The sequence below is a fragment of the Rutidosis leptorrhynchoides genome, chromosome 8, assembly GCF_046630445.1.
Source record: "Rutidosis leptorrhynchoides isolate AG116_Rl617_1_P2 chromosome 8, CSIRO_AGI_Rlap_v1, whole genome shotgun sequence".
Classification (NCBI taxonomy): Eukaryota; Viridiplantae; Streptophyta; class Magnoliopsida; order Asterales; family Asteraceae; genus Rutidosis; species Rutidosis leptorrhynchoides.
This window is the reverse complement of record NC_092340.1, coordinates 288,348,367-288,372,531: the sequence shown is the minus strand read 5'-3', so window position 1 is coordinate 288,372,531 and position 24,165 is coordinate 288,348,367. Positions and strand designations below refer to the sequence as shown.

Genomic DNA, 24,165 nt, shown 5'->3' with positions numbered 1-24,165 from the left:
GCACATGTGTTTTTATTAAGAAAATAATGTCCGGATATGTGATTGTAAGTTGTTTATGTCAATGATCATAACATCATATGAACAAATAAAGAGATCAGTATTGACTTGGATTGCAAATTGAGCATATGCCTAATGGTTTACTTGTACATCAAACAACTTATACCGAAAGGATTTTAAAACATTTTTAAAGACAAAACCATTGGTTGTTAGATCACTCAATATTGACACTGATCCATTTTATCACTGTGAAGATCATGAAGATCTTAACGGATCAAAAGTTCCATATCTTAGTGCAATTGGAACTCTTATGTATCTTACAAATTGTACAAGGCCTGCCATTTCTTTTGCAGTTAATTTGTTATCAAGGTTCAGCTCAGCTCCTACCAAAAGACACTCGAATGGGATCAAACACATCTTTCGATACCTTCGAGGAGCTACTAATTTAGGATTATTTTATTCTAACGATTCAAAACAAGATTTAGTTGGTTATGCATATGCAGGTTATTTATCTGATCCACATAAAGCTAAATCTCAAACTGGATATGTATTCCTAAATGGAGGCACCGCAATATCATGGCATTCTCAAAAACAAACACTTGTTGCAACATCATCAAATCATGCCGAAGCGATTGCATTACATGAAGCCACTCGGAAATGTTATTTTGGTTGAGATCAATGACACAACTCATTACTGATTCTTGTGGACTAGAACGTGATAAAAGTCCAACAACTATCTATAAAGATAATGCAGCTTGCATAGCACATATGAAGGAAGGATATATCAAAAGTGATCGAACAAAACATATACCTCCTAGATTCAAAACATATACCTCCTAGATTCTTCTCATACACTCAAGACTTCATTAAGGACAACCAGATTGAAATGAGATATGTTCAATCCATCAAAAACTCTGCTGATCTTTTCATGAAAGCACTTCAAACTGCTATTTTCAGAACATACGTTCATAACATTGGCATGAGACATATTCAAAAGATGTAACAGCTGAAGCGATGTCTACTTGAGGGGGAGTCAACTCCATGCTGCACTCTTTTTCCCTTAGCTAAAGTTTTTTTTCCACTGGGTTTTCTTTAGCAAGGTTTTTAACGAGGCAGTAACTTGTGGTTGATCTCTAACAAAACAAAATTGCTATTCAAGGGGGAGTGTTATGATAATAATAATAGAAATATGGATAGTCAATTATGGTAGGCTAATAAAGTTGTTGAAATAAACAAGTAGATGGATGCAGTAGGTGAACGGTGGATTTAATAATATCAATCAACACAAGTGAGGCCAAAATATTGTGAAGACTTTTTGATTTTCTACTGCACATAACACCTTCTTATTTTTGTATAAATAGAGATGAAAGAAAGCTCATTCATTGTACCATTTCCCACACTTACAAAGTGTTTCTTTCTTTCTCTCAATTATCATCTTTGTTCTTACACTTCATTATTAGTATTCTTAATTAAGAATCAAACTACTAAACCACTAAAGATAGTTATAAGCCTACTGAATTATAACAAATCAAACATTAAAGGTAGTTATAAGCCTACTGAATTATAACACTCTCTATCTCTACTCTCTACTATATATAATAATAAACACAAAAATAGGTCATTTAAATCTATAACTTTTAATCTTAGCCATCTATTCATAATTTACCACTTAATCTAAACCATTAAAAAAGCCATCTAAAGATTATGAACTCATAATCATTAAAATTAATAATAATGAGACTAAAATATCCTTAACATCAGCAAAAACAAGGGATGAAACATGAAAAAAATAGGGATCTTTTCCATTCATTCACATTCAACCAAAAAACCTAATTTTCTCCCAAAAACACACGTCTAAAATCAAAATCAAGATTACACATTCCTTCACCCAAATCGAACATTTATAACGGAAGAAGATATGGTTTTTTCGATCGGATGTATCATTAAATCTCGTTCGATTAAAGTTCTCAAATCAATACGTACAAGTGTTATAGATCAATTAGACCGAGTGAAATCGAATTGGGCAATGAAATCAAAGATCCGACAATGAAGTCGATTCTAATCGGAACGACTGAAGAAATCAATCCAACATAAAAAATAATTGATGAATCCCATTTCTTCGCTTCAATTCAATATATGCATAAAGGTAGAAAATTTTGATTTTCAGGTTAAAGCCAATTTTCGATTTTAGTTGCTTAAGTCCAATCTATTGAGTTTGTTTTTAATGTTTTATGTCTTCATTTTTTGGAAATCTTAAGTCGAGTGAGTTTGTACCATCTTTAAAAAAATATAATCATATTATACTGGTATTCAAATTCTTAAGTTTGCTTTCGTGTAGGTTGTTATTGGAATGGATGTTGTATATGAATTTTACGCAAAGGACAAGAACAACGATCTGAACTTCAAAGAAGAGGTAAATTTAATTTAATTTTGATATAGAAAATGTTTCATACTTTTAGACAAGAACTGATATATGTCGTTGAAAATGATTTTTTTTTTTTTTTTTTTTTTTTGGTAACGGTGGAACCCCAACTACTAAGCAGGCACATTGCCCCAATGCAGTGATTTCCTAACACATGTTTCTGTCGTTGATTTGATAGATTCAAATTCTTATTTTTAAACCTTTATAAAATATAAGAGTAGGGTATATTAGAGTTAACTAGTTGTGGAGCCCTCGCTTTGCGCCGGGGGCTCCGTTTTGAATGCGAGTTAAAAAAAAAAAGTCTTGATCTATTTTGTAAAAAAGAATTTTTTTCGACATAACATTGAAGGGTTGTTCCTTTTGTGAAAGTTGCTTCTTTTAGCGTTCGGGTTTTATTTAAAAAAAAAAGTTAGTAAAGTGGGGGTTCGATTTGTATTTTAATAAAAGTTAGTGGGTTAAGTTTGTGAAATTTGGAAAAACTTTATTTATAAAGTGGAGGTTCGATTTGTATTTTAATAAAAGTTAGGGGGTTAAGTTTGTGAAAATTGAATATTAGTAAAAAAAAAAAGTTAGTAAAGTGGGGGTTCGATTTGTATTTTAATAAAAGTTAGGGGGTTAAGCTTGTGAAATTTGAGGAGAAATATACGCATAAAGTGGGGGTTCGATTTGTATTTTAATAAAAGTTAGAGGGTTAAGTTTGCGAAAAGTGGAGAAATGAATAGTACTATTCATTTCAACTTTATCTTTTAGATATAGGTATATAATAATGATTTTCTAACACATGCTTATGTCGTTGATTTCCGTACACAGAACAACGACTCGCAAAAGGTTTCAGGACTACAACTTAAGGAACTTTACAAATGGTTTGGGAGCGAGTACTTTATTGTGTCTATTGAAGATCCATTTGACCAAGATGATTTGGAGCACTACGGCAACATGACAGAAGAATTCGGTGACAAAGTACAGATTGTTGGAGATGATCTTTTGGTTAATAATCCAATGGTTAGGATCGTTCATTTTTAACCTTAGGTATCCAAAATCTTTCATTTAATGTTTTTAGCAAACTTTTAGATTATATATTCAAATTATGTTGTAGAGAGTTAAGAAGGCAAATTGCCGAGAAAACGTGCAACGCCCTTCTTCTTGAGTTATATCAACAATGTTTCTTTCATCACTTGGTAATTTTTACCCATTTTTATTCCCGTTATATCTGATATTTAATGGGTCAAAAGGATAAACAAATGGCTAAAAGAAAATGGGTCGAGTATGTCGCAAGCCCCCTAAAGTATTTATTCAAAAAATAAAAAATTTCTTAACTAATTTACTAAAATAATATATAATAGTTATAGTTATTTTCAATAAATAAATTCTCTATGATCTTAGGTTAACCAAATTCATCTTTGACCGAGAGTACTGACGCCGTCAAAATGTCAAAGCAAGCTGGGTGGGTGTGATGGCCAGTCACCGCAAGTATGATAAATCATACATTATGTATATCGGTTGTTTTTTTGCGCCATTTTTAATTATAAATTTTTTGAAAACCAAATGGTATTAAAAAATTTTGCACCATTTTTAAATAAATTCACGTTTTGAGTTGTGTTCCAGTGGTGAAACCGAAGATATCTTCACTGCTGATCTTTTTGTGGGTTTAGCAACGGTAATGATCAATTTTGATGAACATAAATATATTATAAGTTATAAATCATAATTTAAAAAACAGGAATGATTCTGATTATACAATGTGATTTGTCACTCTTCATGTCCAAATCAAGAGTGGAGCACTTTGCCGGTTAGAACGTCTTGCTAAGCACAATTAGGCGGTTGAAACATATGGAATAAGAAGTTATACATAATTAATGGAGGTTGAAATATAAGGTTATACAAGAAACCCTAGGGAGATGTGTTATGCCCAGTGGCAAAACGTGAGAATTTCTATTAGGAGGACCCAATAAAGTAAAAGGCTTAGTAAATAAGCGAGGCCAAATGGTATAAAAAATGTGGCCCATAAAAAAGTATAAAAAATATACTAGAGCCCAAAAAATTGGGATGTCCAAGGCCCTCTTGAGTCTTCACTAATCAGTAAGGGATGGCAATGGATGTTCCATCCATGGACATCCACCCGATTCGATCCATTTATAACGGATATGGATGATGTAAATGGACGATTAACGGATATGGATATGGATATGGATGATCTAAATATTTCGTGGATCGGATATGGATGACAACTTATCATCCACGGATATATCCATTATCACCCGAAATTCATCTATATACACATATATACGTATTAAAATATATGCATATGCATCTACATATCGATATAAATATACATATAACCTACAAGTTCTTACATTATTAACGAAAATAAGGTTTGTGATAGTCACAATTATTAAATTATTACTAACAATATTTAAAGTTACTTATTTAGATTAGTTTAAAAGTATATTTACTTATATTATAACGTATTTTGCTCAATTAAATTCATAATCAGGGACAAATTACAATCAAAAAATGTGTAACGAATCAAAAACATAAAGATTAAATATTTATATTTGTTATAATCCATATTAAATTGATAAATCGTCATTAAATTAACATTTCATTTGATATCCAACGGATATCCATTAACCCGCTTAATTCATAGGATATGGATATGGACGGATGAAATGAAATTAAATGGATATGGATATGGATATGGATGAACAAAAACTAAATGGATATGGATGTGGATATGACATCATTCGATCCATATCCGATCCATTGCCATCCCTACTAATCACTACCATCTCTGGTTATGCCCAATTATAAAAATAATATTTTTGAACAAACTGGCAAGTTATGAGGTGATTATAATATATTTAGCTTCGTCAATCCTAATGTTACATCTTTCAACATTATTTGATAACTTGCACATGTGAACTATTTATTTCATGTATTTTTATATAAAGTTATTGGTTTTTATTTGTTCCAGATAGGTTACGTGTTGTTTTCTTGAAATATATTCAAAGTATACTCATAATAAAGCAAACGGCTTTCGCTCTCTGTACAATTCATCAACACTATATGAGATCAGAATTGATATCGACTAAAAAGTCACATTTTTAGCTCGATATTAGGGCTCAAAAATAATAAAGTTCCAAGCTTTATCGCCAAAATAATTACTTTGTCGATTAATTTTGTAGATTTAGTAATTACAAAGACCATGCAAAAAGAATCAAGCGAAGCAGAGCTAAAATGAAGATTCTAGAGCGAAAACGGTGAAAGACAAGTTACGATCCCGGAAACCAAGTTACGATCCCGGGAATGAGCAAAACGATCCAAGCAAACAGCAAGACCAGGGGCAAGAACCGGCCTGCCACGCCGGCCTGCCCACCGGCCTGCCATGTGACACCAGCTTGCCATATGAGTCAGACACCGGCTACAAAAAACGGCCACAAGAAACGGCTTGCCAGGCACCGACCTTTGACGCCGGCCTGCCAGCGGCCCCAGCCAAAAATTTAACTATTTAAACACCATTTTGCATCCATTTTCCACACACATCTTCACACTCTCTCACTACAATACACTTTCACTCACTAGTAGCTTTCAAGGCCTTCTCACATCCGAGCGGAAAATTAAGTACCCGAAGGCGGACGCCGAAGATTGTACTAGGAGCGGTCCAGAGGATGTCAGCACTTGTAATGATCCAGATCTCGTCTGTAAACAGTGAACGACTTCCTTAATTTAATAAAGTTATTTTGTTACTTTAAGTTGCTTTCATCTTGCATGCTTGTCTATCCGTTACAAATGTTTATTATATGTTGAATATCTTATCTGAAACTTATGCTATTGTTATGCTGAAATCTTGACGGGTTTAGAAGTCTGATTTACGGACCACCCTTTCCATATCTAACGTGGCTATAACCTAGTATTAGGACCCGATCAACCCTAGGATACAAGGTAAGTAGTTATATGTGCTTAACGTCACAATAGGGAAATAGTACCTGCGCACGGTTAATCACTTATGGTATTAATTGAACTAATCTCAAAATATTAATTATGGTATTAATTTCTGTAGATTCCAGTTCAAAATTAATCGATTACGAAGAAAGTGCGAAAGACAGTTGCTCTCCCACAACTTCGAAAACCGGAGAAGTTTTCCTTTCTAAAAATAAAAATGAAATAAGTCTAAACCCTGATGAATCTCATCAAGAGCTAGTTCTTGATCCTTGTAGTCCAAGAAGCCGGATAACTTCATCCGACTTAGAGATTTCATTGCTTTTAGATAAGTTTTACTCAAATGAACCAGGATTCGACCCTCTTCATGATCCAAAAGGGAGACTCGGTCTTAATGAACTCCTCATTATGGAGGATGAAATACGGGAAGAATACCCAACTATTTTCAAATATCCGAACTTGTTTGAATATATTCCAAAAGAGAAACGACACGTTGATAATTCAGATGCTTCGTTTACTGGGAATCTGTTAATCCTAGCAGAAGTTTAGACGTCTATAGAGAATTCATTAGGCACCTCTATTCCTCAGATTTCCCGTGTTCAAAATTTCAAATAAATCTATTAAAAGGGCTGCGTAATCAAGTTCGTTCTCTTCACAGACTGTCAAAGGAATGTAGAGAAGATATTTTTGTCAAGTATCAAGATGAAGAAATTGACCTCAAATCTGATATAGAGTCATTCGTTAGTTTTCTATCTCATATCGATGATAAAGAGTGTTATCAAATTCATATCAATCGTTACATCGCACCAATGATTTTTGAATTAGATTTTGGATTGAAAGCAAAAAAACTCCCTATATCAAAATATGGAGATCGAGATTTCTTCTACTTTGATCCAACATCATTTCTCATTAAAAGATTAATCGAAGTTTTTTCGGATTCAACCGAGGAAAGAGTAAATCAGAATTTCTTTGCAAAAAGGAAGGAAATATATTCTGAACTCGTGCGAATTCTCACAACGTCAAATTTTCCATTTACAACTCCTCAAAGAAAGATCATCCGAGAAATATCTGAAAACTTAAAATTTTCTATCGGTGATCCTGACTCCACGGAAGATCTTCTATTTCAAGACATAGTGTTAAAACTTCTTTTTGAACTTAATTACCGAGATACTGGACCAAGGGATGGAATTTCAAACACTAAAATAGTTAGAAGGGCTTTGGTTAAATTAATGGATGACATCGGGGATTTACAAAAGCGGGAGTGCAAAATGCTAAGTGATTTTGAAATATAGTGCACTCCGCTGATTTACTTTGGATGGTCAAAGAAGCTTTAAACTTATCTTTCTTTTCGCGTCATTTCTAGAACTTAGTTGTGAAACTTGTGTAATCAAATTGTGTTTTTAATAAAATAAGAATTTTTTCTATTTCCTTTACTCTATCCATTTATCTTTTTAACTTTGTCTAGATTAAATAAATAAAATAACCGGATTAAAATTCGAAGCAAAATTTTGTAAATCTTTTACAAACTTAATGATAAAATTTAAAATATTAAAATATAAAAAATTGCAAGTCGGGCCGAGAAAATAAGCCCGTGCGCCACACGGGCACATTTTTTCTTTTCCTTTTCTTCTTCTTTCTTCTTCTTCTTTTGCTTTCTTTCTTTTTTTTTCTTCCTCCCCTTCTTTTCTTCTCTTGGCCGACGACCCCAAGCATCACCACCAACATCAAATCTTAACCAAATTTGGCGATTCAAAGCTCCAAACTAAGTCTCCCGTTCATCCTAAACACGTTTCCCTTGTCAATTTCGTGATTAAGGTACATATTCACGGTTAAAAATCGAATTTTTGCTTAGGGTTTAATTTTTAACTTTTGAAAACATTTGTGTTTTATGCTTGATTATGATTCCTTGCATGTTTAGTTAGACAATGTGATTATTGTGTGGCTCGATTGAGGCATTTTGGTTCACTTTTGGCCTACGATTGGTGAATTTGTGTTCTAGGATAGAAATTGATGAAATTTTTGGGATTTTGATGTTTTGCTAACTCATTTAGGCTTAGTGATTCACCTAAAACATGTAACATCCCGCCTTTTTCCGTTTACCTTTCCGTTTAACTATTTAAAGTCCGTTATATATTTATAACATCTCCCGTTGACAAGTGTTTTAAATTATCTCGTTTAGGTAATTCACGCACCCGAATGAAAGTTGAGGGACCGAAATCGCCAAGGGACCAAACCTTTGACTAGATCAAAGTGGTCAAACCTTCCTCATCCATTCATTTCCTCCTCTTTCATCTTCACTACTTCAACCATTTTTCTCTCAAACTCAAATCCAAAGAATCATCATCCAAATCCGATTTAGCAAGTGTTTTGCAAAACAAATTACATTTTTGGAATCCTTGCAACTTCCTCTTCGATTCCATACCGATTTCATTACATTTGGGTAACTTTCTAAAATCACTAGATTTTGTGTTCTTGATATTTTTAACTTATAAAGTTGTTAATTAGTGTCTATGGCTCAAGTCTAACATGAATATATGATTTATATGCTCGATCTCGTTGTTTTAGTGTAACTAGCATGAACATGAAAAGTGTGTGCTTGATTTTGAATTTTGAATGATTTAATGTTGTTGTTATGATAAAGTGCAAGTATTAAATGTGTTCTTAGTATCACTAGCTTCAATTTGATGTGTAGGTTGCTTTAGAAAACTTCATGAACTTGATTATTGATTTTGGTGAATTTGGGTTAGGGTTTGATGAACTTGAAATGGACTTTTGATGCTTTGAATGATATGAAATGTTGCTTGTAAGTGTTTAATAGTGTTGTATGCGTAATTACCTACGAAACGGCGTATTATATGTGTGTATTAAGTTCCCGAATCATCTTATGCAATTTATGAACTTGAAACTTTAAAAATAGACTTTTAATGATCACTTGGCGAGAATTCGGTTATTGTAAACGATGTTTTGATTGATGAAATGTGTTTAGTTGTATTCCTCGTTAAATTACCTTTCCAACGATATAAGATACGTGTTTTGAATGTTTACGGTTCATAAATTGTGTTTGTTTGAAGTTTGGTTCGAGTTGAACACTTGAAAACAGCCCAAAATTTCTGTCAGGCATACGGAGCGGTGCGCCAATTGCCTGAGCGGAGCACCGAATGCCTACAAAATGTCACCGAGGCTTTGCCTTGAAACGGAGCGGCGCGCCACTTATCTGAGCGGAGCGCCATTTGCCTGTTGTCCAAAAAGTCTCATTTACGTTTAGTTCTAACTATGCTACGCATCTCCGATTAACGTGAAACTTGGCCAACATGCTTATATATGATTTCTCATCATGGAAAAATTGTCGGATACCCGACTCGACCCCGTTGACTTTGACTTTGACCAAGTTTGACTTTTAGTCAAACTTAACCAAACACTTATGCAACCGTTCTAACATGCTTTTTTACTTGTATCTTGCATGAAACTTGACAACATGATTCACATGCTATATAATTGAGTCGTAACGAGCCATAGGACTAATTGAATAACTTTGACCAATCGTAACTATCGTTATTGATACAACTTACTTGTTTAGGTCAAGACTAGCATTTGTTCTTTGCACGTTACTTGTTGAAGTATCTTTTTTTCTCTTGCACTCAAGGTGAGATCATAGTCCCACTTTTACTCTTTTAAACTTACATTTGGGATGAGAAAACATAAACGTTTCTTTTTACTAAGTGAACACAAGTACAGGAAAACAAACATTTTACATACGAGTTAGAACAAAAATCCTCAATTCGATTATCATTAGTTACACTTGCCGGGTGTAAGCGAGAACTTATGTTGTATGGCCATATGGGTTTAACAAACCCTCATTCGGACGGTTCACTACCGTTATTCAGATGAAAAGTATTTTCGAGAAATAGTGTATGTTCTAACACTATAGTGATGGGGTTCTATGGAAGGAAACGTTAAGTCTTGATAATTGGGTGCTCGTGAATGTTAACTTTTGGAATGTATTTCTATTTATCATTGTTGCAAATCTTGTGGTTCGACTTACTCATTTATTCACTTGATTACTTAAACCTATGATTTTACCAACGTTTTTCGTTGACAGATTTCTATGTTTTTCTCAGGTCCTTGAACGTTTGTGATACATGCTTCCGCTCATTACTTTTGATACTTGCTTGGATGTCGAGTATACATGCATACGTGGAGCATCTTTTGGGCTACTTTTAAATTGTGTCGCATATGTTTCAATTGTACTTTAAACTTTGTAATGTAACTAGTTGTCGAACTACTTTGTAAACCTTGAAACTCCTTTACTTTTGAAATGAACGCGACATACTTTTGGTCAAACGTTGTTTTAAAGACTTATGACCACGTAACGGGACCAAGGTAGACGGCGCCGTCAATGACAATTTTTTTGAGTCGCTACAAAACACTTAGGAACAAGTTTTGGAACAATTTAGGATCATTTTGTTGAAAATTACAAGTTTTAGAAAAATGTACATACTTAGACTTTCGTTTTTTCCTAATGTTAAAACGTTTTTAAAATATAGAATGACTTGGAAACTAGTAAAAATTAAGATATCATTGGCTTAAAAACTAATTTGGAACATAGTCTTTGATTTTTCTTATTATATACGTTTTTGCTAAAATGAATAATTTTTCGATAAAAATGGTTTTAAACCACGACTCGAAGGCATTATAGAAAAAGTTTGATGTTTAAAAATATTTGATCATTATGATTGTTGTATGCTTTAAAATCATCATACTTTGAATACAATTTCTTATTACGACTAACTCGCTATAATTATTATTTTTAAGCATTATTTGTTGCAATTACGGGTACGCTTTGAATTTTGTTTGAAATGTATTTATAGTTGGTTTAGATATTGTTTGCGATAATTTTGGCTATATTTATCGATAACAGGGATATGGAAAGTGCCATTTTAAAGCCCTCATTTCGAATTTTTTCGAAAAATTATATACACTTTTCGTATCTTATTGTTATAAGAAGTCTTGTTATCTTTTTGGAATATAACCTACACTGCTTGGTTATTGCAGATGGCACATAACATCAGCTTCCAGACAAGTACTAGTTGCCCAATTCTATTCGCGGGCATGACAACCCGAGGTTATATGAACCGTTTATGAGGAATTGGATAGATAGACGAAAAGGGCACTACAAGTACATCAACTGGGAAATAATGGAGCAGTGTGGTTGGGCGGAAGAGTTGAGAAATCTTTTGAGTTTTTGAGCAAATGGGAAAACACACAATGCTTGGCTGAAATTGTTTGAGATTAATGAGCGTGTGATTCAAGTGCCATATGCAGAGTTTATGGCTACGTGGGAGTTTGAAGCGAATATTGATCCTGACGAGTATAACACTCGTAATTGTATCCACTTCCGTCATCAAAACATCACTCACCATCTTACTCTTGCACTGTTCGCCCATCATCTGGAACTATACAAGAGCACTCACTTGGAACGCTTAGTGGTTAAGCGGGTGTACACTTCTCTGGATCCATCAGTCGATAATCAGGTTTTCTGGCGAACATACACTACTGATCAAGCGGGTTGGAGGTCTGGTAAAAAGGCCTCCCGTTTCATCAACCCAGTTCACCGCATCCTTCATCATAGTGGGAACATCACACTTTCTGACATACAACATATGCACTCCATGTTCTAGAATCAGAACATGCAAGTTTCATACCTTTTGGCTCAGGCATTCACCGTTGAGAAACTTTCATCATACACGGTTGAGCCACTTTTAGGAGCTGTTGTCACGAAGTTACTTAAGCGGATGCACATTTTAGGTGACATAGAATTAATGGGTTATAGGAGGGAATCTGAGTCGGAGGAGATTGGGTATAAGCTGCTGCACACTTGGCAGCTTATTCAGATACATAATAGGCAGATGATAGTTTTGGCCAACCCATGGGTTGCAGGTTCAGTCGACCGGACTGTACCTAATGTGGTGATTAGAGACTTTAGGCCCGATCCTAGGACTAAGGATGGTTGGAGAAGAGCTCAGCGTTCTCAGGAACCAAGGGATGAGGATGATCCCACTTTACATGGTAAGCCCACTGTGACGACTCTGCTTTTTCCGTTATCTTTTCGTCAATTTCTTTGCATCGTTAGTCCTGGTATTCTCGCCACGTCACTTTTACATGACATTATATTATATTAACTTAAATAATATTTCAATATTATTTATTATTTGCAAAGGTGTAAATATATAATAATACGTTTCTTCGTGTATCGGTTTTAATCCGATGAATCGTTTCGGTTTTTAAACCAACGATTAGATTTCGTGATTTTCAAATCCGAATTATTTTATTTATCATAATTCTATGTCATAATAAATTATAGAATATTTTTATATTTTATTTTTCGCGGGAGTGTGTTCCTTCCGAAGATTTAATCGCGTAACGGCGTTTATGCGAATCGGGCATCGTCGAATATTTGGGCCACAAGATTTTATTCACATGATCAAAGTGGGCCATGTGGGGTGCAACTCTAGCTATATTCAGCCGACCCCACCCTTAACCCCCTCCCCATTTTCACTTTTCATCTAATTTTCTCATTTTCACATTCTATTTTCCCTAATAACCTAAACCTAGCAAATCTATTTTCTCCTCTCCTTTTCCCCCTTGTTTTGGCTGAACCCTAGCACCCTCTCACTCCCAAAAATTGGCCAACCTCAATACACAATCAATTGTTCATCATTTTGCAAGACTAGTTACACAATCCGATTCTCCATTTCGCGATCTACATTACACATCTTCTTCATTTCACATTTGGGTAAAAACATGAAACCTAGCTTTTTAAATTTCATCTTTATTTTACTGTTTTATGTATATTATGATGTTATAGTTCTTAATTGTGTTTGTGGTGATGTTTGATTAATTAAAAACGCGAATAAACACATTATTTTGGTTTGATTTGAAATGTATAACCATTAAACTGATAATTTCGGGAATATTATCATGGTTTTCTAATTATAAAAAGTTACCCAATGAGTTCCTCTCATTGAGTAGTTAATTTTTCATATAGGATTTGTCTTAATCGGAGCGTAAAACAAGATTTAATGATTAATCGGTACACATATAGATTCATAGTAGGTTTGGTCTTAGTTTTTGGACCATTTCTGGACATTTTAAACTTGTTCATATTTTCGGGATCATTAAAGCGACAAATTTATATGCTTGGGGCGTTAAAATCCGAGTTACGGATCTAAAGTTATGAATAAAACAAGTTATATATAAAATTAATATATATATATATATATATATATATATATATATATATATATATATATATATATATATATATATATATATATATATATATAATTATATAGCAGGTCACCTCGAGAAACGTGTCTATTTTTGAGTGTTCGTGACTTGATCATGGTATGGTTGTTTAGACGTGGATATATATAAGGCTCGTTAAAAACCGACACCCGGACGTCAAGTTATGACCCGAACATCATCTTAATAAAAACTTAGGGTTTAAAAATTAAACTTATGTTAAAATAATAATTTATATTATTATTAAAATACTTAAGTTATAAGACTAATTATTATTATTAAATTACTTATAACAAGTATTTATTAAATAATTTATTTAATACTTATAACATGATTTAATTATTTTTATGATTAAACTATATTACATAATTATTTATTAAATAATTAATTATTTAATTACTTATGATAACATTTAATTATTATTTACCTAAGATATAATGTAATTATATAATTACTTATGGCGAATAATGATTATTAAAATACTTATGATAAAGATTCAATTATTAAATACTTATGGTTTAATTAAACTATTATTTAATTAATTAAATAAATACTTATGAGATAATTTAAATACTTATGATATCCTTCATATCATTTTATTGATCTACTTTAATTTAAATATTTTCGAGAAACTGCTCGAAATGAAGTACTCTTCAAAAACATTCAACAACATGAAATGAAGATTTTATAAACATTCAACAACATTTTTGATCCTGGAAAACTAACATTGAAGCTTCTAAAATCTTGTAAACAATTACACGATAATTGGCAAATAGTTTACATATATAGGATCATCATGATCTTAAATTCTCATCCCTAATGGATAATAGGGTAAAGAAGGTGTCGTTTAGTTCGAGAGTTAGAGACCTTCGAAATGTCGCTTCGGGTGAAAATAGCATCATTTTGTTTTTGGTTTTCAACTTCCCTGAAAATTGGGCTCGGGCTGATTTGTGGGATCTGTTCCGTCGATATGCGTTGGTTAGGGACATGTACTTACCTAGGAAGAGGCTATCAAGTGGGTAACGATTTGGGTTTGTGAGGTTTGAGGGGATTCAAGATGTCGAGTGCTTCATTAAAATTTTAAACTCCATTCAGACACATGGAGGTCATCTTCGAGCTTACAGAGCAATGGAAATAAAGAAGTTAGGTATTGATCATTATCAAGATGGCAGCTTCGCCACACCACCTGATTCAAACATGAATATTGCTGCATCAAAGAGTTCGTTTTGGGTAGGGACAAAATATTCTGAAGTGTTAACGGGTAATAAAAGTGACCACTCTAATATTGTTAATCACTTTCCAAAAAACTTCAATAAGAATCACAATCGAGTCGAATCTCACGGTTTCATCAAACCCATTGAATTAAAGATCAAAGGTAAGGTTTTCGTGTTTAATTTCCCTGTTTCGGTGAGAGATCACAAACTAGTATTTACCTTTAATGAGGATCGATATTGCTGGGATCTGATAAAAGAGGACATCAAGGTGCCTGTTGAAGTCAAGGGTGTCGAATGTTCCAGAGATACTAGTTCGTCGAATATTGGTTCGTCATCTGACGATAATCCCCAATCACCTACTTTTGAGAATGGGTGCAGTCATGGTGGAAGAGATGAGGTTCGTGATGTTTCAAGTGGTAAGGATGTGGAGTTTGAAGGGTCAAACTCAATTGATTTCAAGCTGCACAATTTCAAGAATGACATTGATTCTGACGTCTCTGTCGTTGAGGATTCCGATAACAATATTAGTCAACATGCACCTTTTGTTGATGGAGCGTTAAATGAGGATGTTTGTTCGTGTATTCATGAGACTATAGTTGAAGATGTTAAGTTCGCCGGGAATATTGAACCTACCGTGAATCAAACCGTCGCCGGAGTAGTTGCTAATTTTGAAAGTCCAATCGCTGAAGTTTCATTGGTTCCCAATATCTTTTCTGCTTCATCTTCCCAGGATGAAGTCTCGAGTTCTAATTCCCAAGAGCGTGAGAAGTTTTTTTCATTTGGAGTGAAAGACGCAATTTCCCACGAAAGTATTTCGGTGGCTAAATCTGATTGTTTGGAGGATCAAGGCAATGAGCATAATAATGGGACAACAGAAATGGGTTCCTCCTCCTCACATATGGGCTTAAATGATGTGCCACCAGGAAAAGATAATAAATGGATGGCCTGTTCAAATACAACTCAAGTAATAAAGGATGATGCCAATTTAATAGGTGGACCAACTAAAACTTCTAATGATCCTTTGAAAAGTGAGAGTGAAGTTTTAACTACAATAAATGCTCAACAACCTCCATGTTGACCAAATGTATCTAATGTTGTGCCTGAAATGGGTCTTGGACCTGAGTTGGATATCGGAAGCGGTGTTGATGCATCCTTTAATACATTTGATAATTCGCCAAAAAGTTCTACATCTAACACGGTATCTCATTTTTGGTGTAAAGAGAGAAAATTTCAACCGTTAATTAAAAGTCATTTACTTAAATATGTTTGGGGAAGAACAAAGTTGAAGCGTAGTAGACGTCGGGATAAACATCGGTGGCATGAAAGGTATTTTATCGATGATGTGATGAAAAATTCAGAGGACGTTGATGACGAAGTTGATTGTTGCTCGTGTTGCTCATCCTGCTCATCCTCGGATTCCGCAACGTAGTTTTCATTGATTAGTTGTGGTATTTTAATGTTTTGAGAATGTTTATGTTTGAGATTTTCGTGTATGGTTTTCCTTTGGATCTTTTGTAGCTTGGTTAGAGGCTTGTGGACTTTTTAGATTGTTCCCGAGTTAGTTAGGTTTGATCGAGTTTTTGATTATTTATGCGTTTATGTGCGGACACGTGTGTTGACTAGCTTCTTGCTAGTTTTGTTTCTTTTGATTTATCTAATATACTTGCCTTTCAAAAAAAAAAAAAAATACTTATGATATAACAATTAATTATTTAATTATGTCAATACTTGTGATATACCCTTATTTCATTTGAACTTATGATAACTTATTAAATATAATTATTTTAATTAAGCTTATATTATCAAAAATAAATATTTATATTATGAGAAATAACACTATAATATATGAAACTAAAATTTAATTTATATTTAAATATTAAATTTGACTCAGGTTGACTAGGGGTTGAATTTTGAGTTGACTTTCGGTTGACTTAAGTTGACTTTCTAAAAAAGAAAACCTTCTAAATAACAAAACTTTCTAAAAATAAAAACTTTCTAAAAATATAAACTTTCTAAAAATAGAAACTTTTTCTAAAAATGGAAACTTACTAAAAACAGAAAGTGTGTATAATGCTTTAACCAATACAATTATGCTGTCGCGTACTACTTCATCACATCAAGCACTAGGACTATCATGTATGACCCGACCTAAGTTAGATATGTTCTGACATGCTTATTTTATATTAGGTTGGAGTCGTGATCACTTTTGATCACTCTTTTATCATTCGTGTACGTATTACTGTTCAAGTGCACTTACGGTGAGTTATAGTCCCACCATTCTAAACCTTTAAATATTTTGTGATGAGAATGCATACTTTTTGTTTTACATATTAGACACAAGTATTCAAAAGTTATAAATTATTCATTGTGAGTTGAATGAAAATACACCTTAGTTTGGAACATTTAATTATTGGTTTTTGCTGATAAACGCGAATCCTATGGATAGATCTATCGGGCCTGACCGCCCCATTTTGTGCTAGTCGCGCTAGCAATTTATAACGGAATTCTAGTACTTCGAAGAAGATACACCTATTCAGTGTATATATATATATATATATATATATATATATATATATATATATATATATATATATATATATATATATATATATATATTGAGGAATGTTATGTTGCCAAACGCTCACGGAAGATGTAATAATCATTTTATACGTTTTTAAACATTATATCTTATGGTCTAAAATTTATTCGGTTATTATTAAACCTATAATTCACTAAACATTTTTGTTGACCTTTACTTGCATGTTTTATTCTTAGGTACTTAATTGCTTTGGGCTTCCGCTGTTAGAGAGTCTGCATATGTGTCACAGATTTTATTAAAAATTATTTATTTTGCATTCCAATTTTATTACAATACTTAAATATGGGCAGTTGTTGACTTTTTGGTCAACTTTTGTTATGTTTGGTAGTCTTTATACTTTTAAACGTTAAAGATTTTCTTTTTGGGAAATCTCTTTTAATAAATGAATGCAACGGCTATTTAAAAATGTTCATATAGAGTTGTTGATCAAGTTATGGGACCAAGGTAAATGTTGGTCGTCATGGATTATTATGACGGGGCGTTTCAGTTGGTATCAGAGCTTTGGTTGTAGGGAACTAGGCAGTCATAATGTGGTCAACCCTGGGTCAATAGGGTGCATTAGAGTCTAGTATATAGCCTGATCTTTTTATCGTTATAGCATTATTATGCATTAAATGAACATTATCTGATTTATTATAAGTTAGATCTTAACATTATCTCCGCCATATATATATATATATATATATATATATATATATATATATATATATATATATATATATATATATATATATATGTGTGTGTGTGTGTGTGTGTGTGTGTGTGTGTGATTTTGTTGTTGCAGATGTCGACTTCCCAGAATCCCACTGGTTCGCGTCGGGCTACACCTTTGGTCAATGATCCGGTGAACTACTATACCTCTACGTTGGCACACATGAACCGGAGTTACAACATGAATACTCGAATTGACGCGCTTAGCGATTGCATGCGGGTTCTTCCCCATGTAGAGAAGATAGACAACATGGAGAGAGATATGTCCCCGATTACGACCTTCATGTACGAGACTAATTGGAAGCTCCAGGAATGTGAGCGGGTCATGGATGCAAATTTCAAAAAGATGGAGGACGATATCCTTGGCCTCATGACTTAGTTGACTGCGACACGGGAGAAGCTGGCAAAGTACGAGCCTAAGGAAGTGTTTCATGATGGTCCTTCTCACTGTACTCATTCGAGGAAGAAGTGAGGGGATGTGATGGATGATGATTTGTTTATTTCATGAACTTATTTCCTTATTTCATATTCTTATGGGATGTACGTTGTTTTACCACGGATTTTGTTATGACTTATTCACATTTCAGTTATGGATGGTTTATTTCTATTTATATATCTGTTTTTCTATCATCATCATTTTATTTCTGCTTGTGGTTTTGGTTTGACATGATATATTGTGTGTGATTCATGTATGTTAGGTGCTATATAGGTGTATGATTTTTGTCATAGCGTATGTGCATTATATGGTTATTACTTAATAACTGTTGTGACTGCCATGTTATTACTCATTTATCTATACTCAATTCATAACACGGTCATTATTCTTAATGCTAACCATGGTGTTATTTTTGTTTTAAAGATCATGCCTCCACGCGAGTCAGCAGAAGCTAGGCTATAACGGATGATTGCAGAAGGCGTTGACGCTGCTATGGTAGCTAATGGTAATAATATTCAACATCAGAGATATCAAAACGGTTGTTCCTATAAGACTTTTATGGGGAACACGCCTCAGGAATTTAGCGGTGTGGAGGGCCTGGCTGGACTCACCCGCTGGTTTGAAAAGCTAGGGTCAATTTTCTGCGTGAACAACGTGCGTGAAGAAGACAAAGTTAAGTTCGCTATTTGCACTCTTGTTAATAGTGCCCTTACCTGGTGGAACACTCACATTCAAGCTGTTGGTAACGACGAAGCCTACCAACTCACATGGAATGTTTTTAAGCAAAGGACGATAACTTGTTAGTGCCATCGGGGTGAGGTTAAGAAATTGGAAACCGAGTTGAAGAACTTGAAAATGAAGGGTAATGATCTTGATGCCTATGAACATCGATTCTTTGAATTGGTGTTAATGTGTCCTACAGTAATGACTGATGAGACCTTGAAAATCGAGGCGTATATCGAGGGATTTTCCGAAGCTATTGAAATGGGATTTGAGTCACATAACCCCCAGAATATTGAAGCGGCCATGGTTATGGTGCACAAACTAAATGATAAAATTTTGAAGAGGGGAAAGAAATCTCAAGATGGTGAAACTAGTAATGTGGTTGCTAAGGTGGGTGATGGGAAGCGGAAGTGGGACAATAATCGCAACCCAAACCAGAGTCATCATAAGAAATAGAACACCTCTAATGCTAATAAGGGTAAAACAACGCCCGTTATGTCCAAGGTGTTATAAGCCTCACAGTGGATACTGCACCACAATATGTTCAAAATGTCAGAAACAAGGGCATGTGGCCCAGGATTGTAAGGTGGTTGTTCCAAACGTTACTCCTGCTGCATATGCTAACAATTCTACTGGTGTTAAGACTGGTACTGCTACGCCAAGGGTTTGTTATGAATGTGGAAAACCGGGGTATTTTCGTGATACGTGCACGAAAAAGAAGAAGACTGTGGGGAATGCGCGAGGAAGGTCGTTCAACATAAATGTCAGGGATGCTGAAGATGATCCAAAGTTGCTTACTAGTACGTTTTCGGTCAACAATTTATTGGTTTATGTACTGTTTGATTTGGGGCCAGATTTAAGTTTTATGTTCAACAAACTAAGTCCTAAAATCATCACACCATTATCGCCGCTAGACAGAACGTATGCTGTAGAAGTAGCTAATGGTAAGGTATTAAAAGCCGAGAATGTGTATTGTAACTGTAATATAATACTGGTTGATAGAAACTTTGAAGTAGACTTAGTTCCGATTGAACTAGGAAGCTTTGATGTTGTAATTGGTATGGATTGGTCGTTCAAGTTTAGGGCTGAGATTGTCTGTTATGATAAAGCGGTCCGAATTAATCAAGTGGAAGGAGAATCGCTGATGGTTTATGGAGACAAGAAATGCACACAACTGAATTTGATCAGTTGTCTTAAGGTCCAAAAATATCTTAGGAAAGGTTGTCATACGATTCTTGCACATGTAATCAGGTCTGACAAAGAGGAAAGATGGATGGAAGATGTGAATGTTGTCAGAGATTTTCCCGAGGTATCTTCGGAGGATTTTCCCGAACTGCCACCGCACCGAGCGGTAGAGTTTCAGATCGATTTAGCACCGGGTGCTGTGCCGTGATACGTGCACCTTATAGACTTGCTCCGTCAGAACTTCAAGAGTTGGCAAGTCAACTTTAAGAGTTATTAGAGAAAGGTTTTGTTCATCCCAGCTCTTCCCCGTGGGGAGCTCCTGTTCTGTTTGTCAAGAAGAAGGATGGCACGTTCAGGTTGTGTATCGATTACCGAGAGTTGAACAAGCTTACCATCAAGAACCGTTATCCACTACCAACAATCGACGATTTATTTGATCAAATGCAAGGTTCATCTGTTTATTCAAAGATTTATTTACGTTATGGTTATCATTAATTGCGGGTTAAGGAGGATGATATTTCGAAGACTTAGGACGCGTTACGGTCATTATGAGTTTTAGGTTATGCCGTTTGGGTTGACTAACGCACCTGCTGTGTTCATGCACCTCATGAACCGGGTATGTGGGCCATATCTGGACAAGTTTGTCATTTTTTCATTGATGACATACTTATTTACTCTAAGAATGACCAAGAGCACGAAGAACATTTGAGAATTGTGTTAGATTTATTGAGAAAGGAAGAACTATACGCTAAGTTTTCTAAGTGTGCATTTTGGTTGAAGGAGGTGCAATTCCTCGGTCATATTGTTAGCAAAGAAGGTATTTAGGTTGATCCGGCAAAGATTGAAGCTATTGGAAAATGGAAAATCCCGAAAACTCCAACACACATACGCTAATTTTTAGGATTGGCTTTTTATTATAGGAGGTTCATCCAAGACTTTTCCAGGGTAGCAAAACCCCTGACTGCATTAATGCATAAATGGAAGAAGTTCAACTAGAAGGATGAGCAAGAGACTGCGTTTCAATTGTTGAGGAAAAATTTAACTATAGCACCTATATTGTCATTACCTGAAGGGAACGATGATTTTGTGATTTATTATGATGCTTCAAATCAAGGTCTCGGTTGTGTTTTAATGCAACGTATGAAGGTGATTGCTTATGCGTCTAGACAATTGAAGATTCACGAACAAAACTACACGACTCACGATTTGGAATTAGGAGCTGTTGTTTTTGTACTTAAGATGTGGAGACACTATCTCTACGGGATGAAGTGTACTGTTTTTGCCGATCGTAAGAGTCTACAACATATATTTAATCAAAAGCAACTGAACATGAGGTAGCGATGCTGGGTGGAGTTGTTGAATGACTATGATGTTGAAATTCCTTATCATCCGGAAAGGCAATTATTGTAGCTGATGTCTTGAGCCAGAAAGTAAGAGAAAAACCTTTAAGGGTTCGAACTCTCAATTTGACTATCCAAACTAATATCACTAAGCAAATTTTTGAGGCACAACAGGAAGCCTTGAAAGAAGAGAATGTACAGGATTAAAAGATTAAAGATTTGGAGAAACAATTCGAAGTGCGAGAAAATGGAACTCGGTATTTTGCGGGTCGAATTTGGGTTCCGAAGTTCGGTGATATACGAACACTTATTTTGAATGAAGCTCACAAGTCGAGGTACTCTATACATCCCGGAGCGGGAAAAATGTACCATGATCTTAAGGATTTTTACTGGTGGCCAAACTTGAAGGCTGATGTGGCTACGTATGTGGCTAAGTGTTTGACTCGTGCGAAGGTAAAAGCAGAGCATCAAAAGTCATCATGACTGTTAGTACAACCAGAAATTCCCGAGTGGAAGTGGGAATGGATAGCTATGGATGTCATTACGAAGTTGCCAAAGGCTGCGGGCGGTTACAATACCATTTGGGTCATTGTAGACCAGCTCACGAAATTGGCACATTTTCTGGCTATAAAAGAGACGGACAAGATGGAGAAGCTCACTTGACTATATTTGAAGGAAATTGTTTCTCGACACGGTGTTCCCCTATCAATTATTTTAGACCGAGACATTCGATTTACATCGAGGTTTTGGCAATCTTTACAAGAAGCTCTAGGAATGAAACTGGATATGAGTACGGCTTATCATTCGCAAACTAATGGTCAGAGTGAGAGGACTATTCAGACTTTAGAAGACATGCTACGCGCGTGCGTTATCGATTTTGGAAACGGCTGGGATAGACATTTACCGTTGGCGAAGTTCTCGTATAATAATAGTTATCATGCGAGCATTAATGTTGCGCCATTTGAGGCACTTTATGGGAGGAAGTGTAGATCACCCATTTTTTGGAGCGAGGTTGGAGACGCACAACTTACAGGTCCGGAAATTATTCATGAAACCACCGAAAAGATAGTTCAGATTAAAGAACGACTTAAGACTGCCAGGAGTAGGCAGAAGAGTTATGCCGATGTTCGACGAAAACCATTAGAGTTTCAGGTTGGCGATTGTGTTATGTTGAAGTCTCACCGTGGAAAGGGGTTGTGTGTTTTGGAAAGCGAGGAAAGTTAAACCCTCGATATGTTGGTCCATTTGAAATTACCGATAGGATTGGACCGGTGGCTTATCATTTAAAATTGCCGCAAGAGCTTAATACTGTTTACGACACCTTTCATGCGTTTAATCTAAAGAAATGTTTGGCTGAGGGTGATGAGGTGATTCCTCTAGACGAGATTCGAATCGACGATCAACTTCACTTTGTGGAGGAACCTGTTAACGTTATGGAACGCGAGGTTAAGAAACTTAAACAAAGTAAAATTTCTATTGTACGTGTTCGTTGGAATTCTAGAAGCTGGCCCGAGTTCACTTGGGAGCTTGAAAATCAGATGAAGCATAAATATCAGCATTTATTTTCTAATGATGCGTCAACATCTACCACTGCTTAAATTTTGGGACGAAATTTCCTTAACGGGTAGGTACTGTGACGACCCTGCTTTTCCGTTATCTTTTCGTTAATTTCTTTGCACCGTTAGTCCTGGTATTCTCTCCACGTCACTTTTAAGTGATATTATATTATATTAATTTAATTAATATTTCAATATTATTTATTATGTGCAAAGGTTTAAATATATAATAATACTTTTCTACGTGTATCGGTTTTAATCCGGTGAATTGTTTCGGTTTTCAAACCAACGATTAGATTTCGTGATTTTCAAATCCGAATTATTTTATTTATGATATTTCTATGTCATAATAAATTATAGAATGTTTTTATATTTTATTTTTTGCGGGTACGTGTTCCTTTCGAAGATTTAATCGCGTAACAGCGTTTTCGTGAATCAGGCTTCGTTCGGGTATTCGGGCCACAAGATTTTAGTCACATGATTAAAGTGGGCCATGTGGGGCCCAACCCTAGCCATATTCTGCCGACCCCACCCATAACCCCCTCCCCATTTTCATTTTTAATCTCATTTTCTCATTTTCACATTCTATTTTCCCTAAAAACCTAAAGCCAGCAAATCTATTTTCTCCTCTCCTTTTCCGCTTTCTTTTGGCCAAACCCTAGCACCCTCCCACACCCAAAAATTGGTCAACCTTAATACACAATCAATTTTTCATCATTTTGCAAGACTAGTTACACAATC

The 24,165-nt window shown here is 34.9% G+C and overlaps 2 protein-coding genes and 1 pseudogene across 2 annotated transcripts; all 3 read left to right on the top strand.

Annotated features, from left to right (window-relative positions):
- The first annotated feature begins 1,811 nt into the window (after nt 1-1,811).
- On the top strand, nt 1,812-4,236 carry LOC139864998 (enolase-like; annotated as a pseudogene).
- Nucleotides 4,237-19,085: 14,849 nt separating this feature from the next.
- Nucleotides 19,086-20,736, top strand: LOC139864297 (uncharacterized). The gene is made up of 3 exons (XM_071852874.1): nt 19,086-19,419; nt 19,543-19,733; nt 19,900-20,736. Exons 1-3 carry the CDS (start codon nt 19,086-19,088, stop codon nt 20,734-20,736), a joined length of 1,362 nt encoding a protein of 453 aa, XP_071708975.1.
- Nucleotides 20,737-22,231: 1,495 nt separating this feature from the next.
- LOC139864296 (uncharacterized) lies at nt 22,232-23,466 on the top strand. Its single transcript, XM_071852873.1, has 3 exons — nt 22,232-22,321; nt 22,691-22,788; nt 23,130-23,466. The coding sequence occupies exons 1-3, from the start codon at nt 22,232-22,234 to the stop codon at nt 23,464-23,466; spliced, it is 525 nt and encodes a 174-aa protein (XP_071708974.1).
- The last annotated feature ends 699 nt before the right edge of the window (nt 23,467-24,165 follow it).

Bases quoted from the DNA above. Each gene is read 5' to 3' on its own strand.
- LOC139864297 (XM_071852874.1), top strand. From the start codon at position 19,086: ATGATTGCAGAAGGCGTTGACGCTGCTATGGTAGCTAATGGTAATAAT. The intron at 19,420-19,542 runs GTTAGTGCCATC...TGTGTCCTACAG, and splicing joins TAAGCAAAGGACGATAACTT to TAATGACTGATGAGACCTTG. The intron at 19,734-19,899 runs GTGGGTGATGGG...TCAAAATGTCAG, and splicing joins CTAGTAATGTGGTTGCTAAG to AAACAAGGGCATGTGGCCCA.
- LOC139864296 (XM_071852873.1), top strand. From the start codon at position 22,232: ATGTACCATGATCTTAAGGATTTTTACTGGTGGCCAAACTTGAAGGCT. The intron at 22,322-22,690 runs GTAAAAGCAGAG...ACTAATGGTCAG, and splicing joins AGTGTTTGACTCGTGCGAAG to AGTGAGAGGACTATTCAGAC. The intron at 22,789-23,129 runs GTATAATAATAG...AATTACCGATAG, and splicing joins TTACCGTTGGCGAAGTTCTC to GATTGGACCGGTGGCTTATC.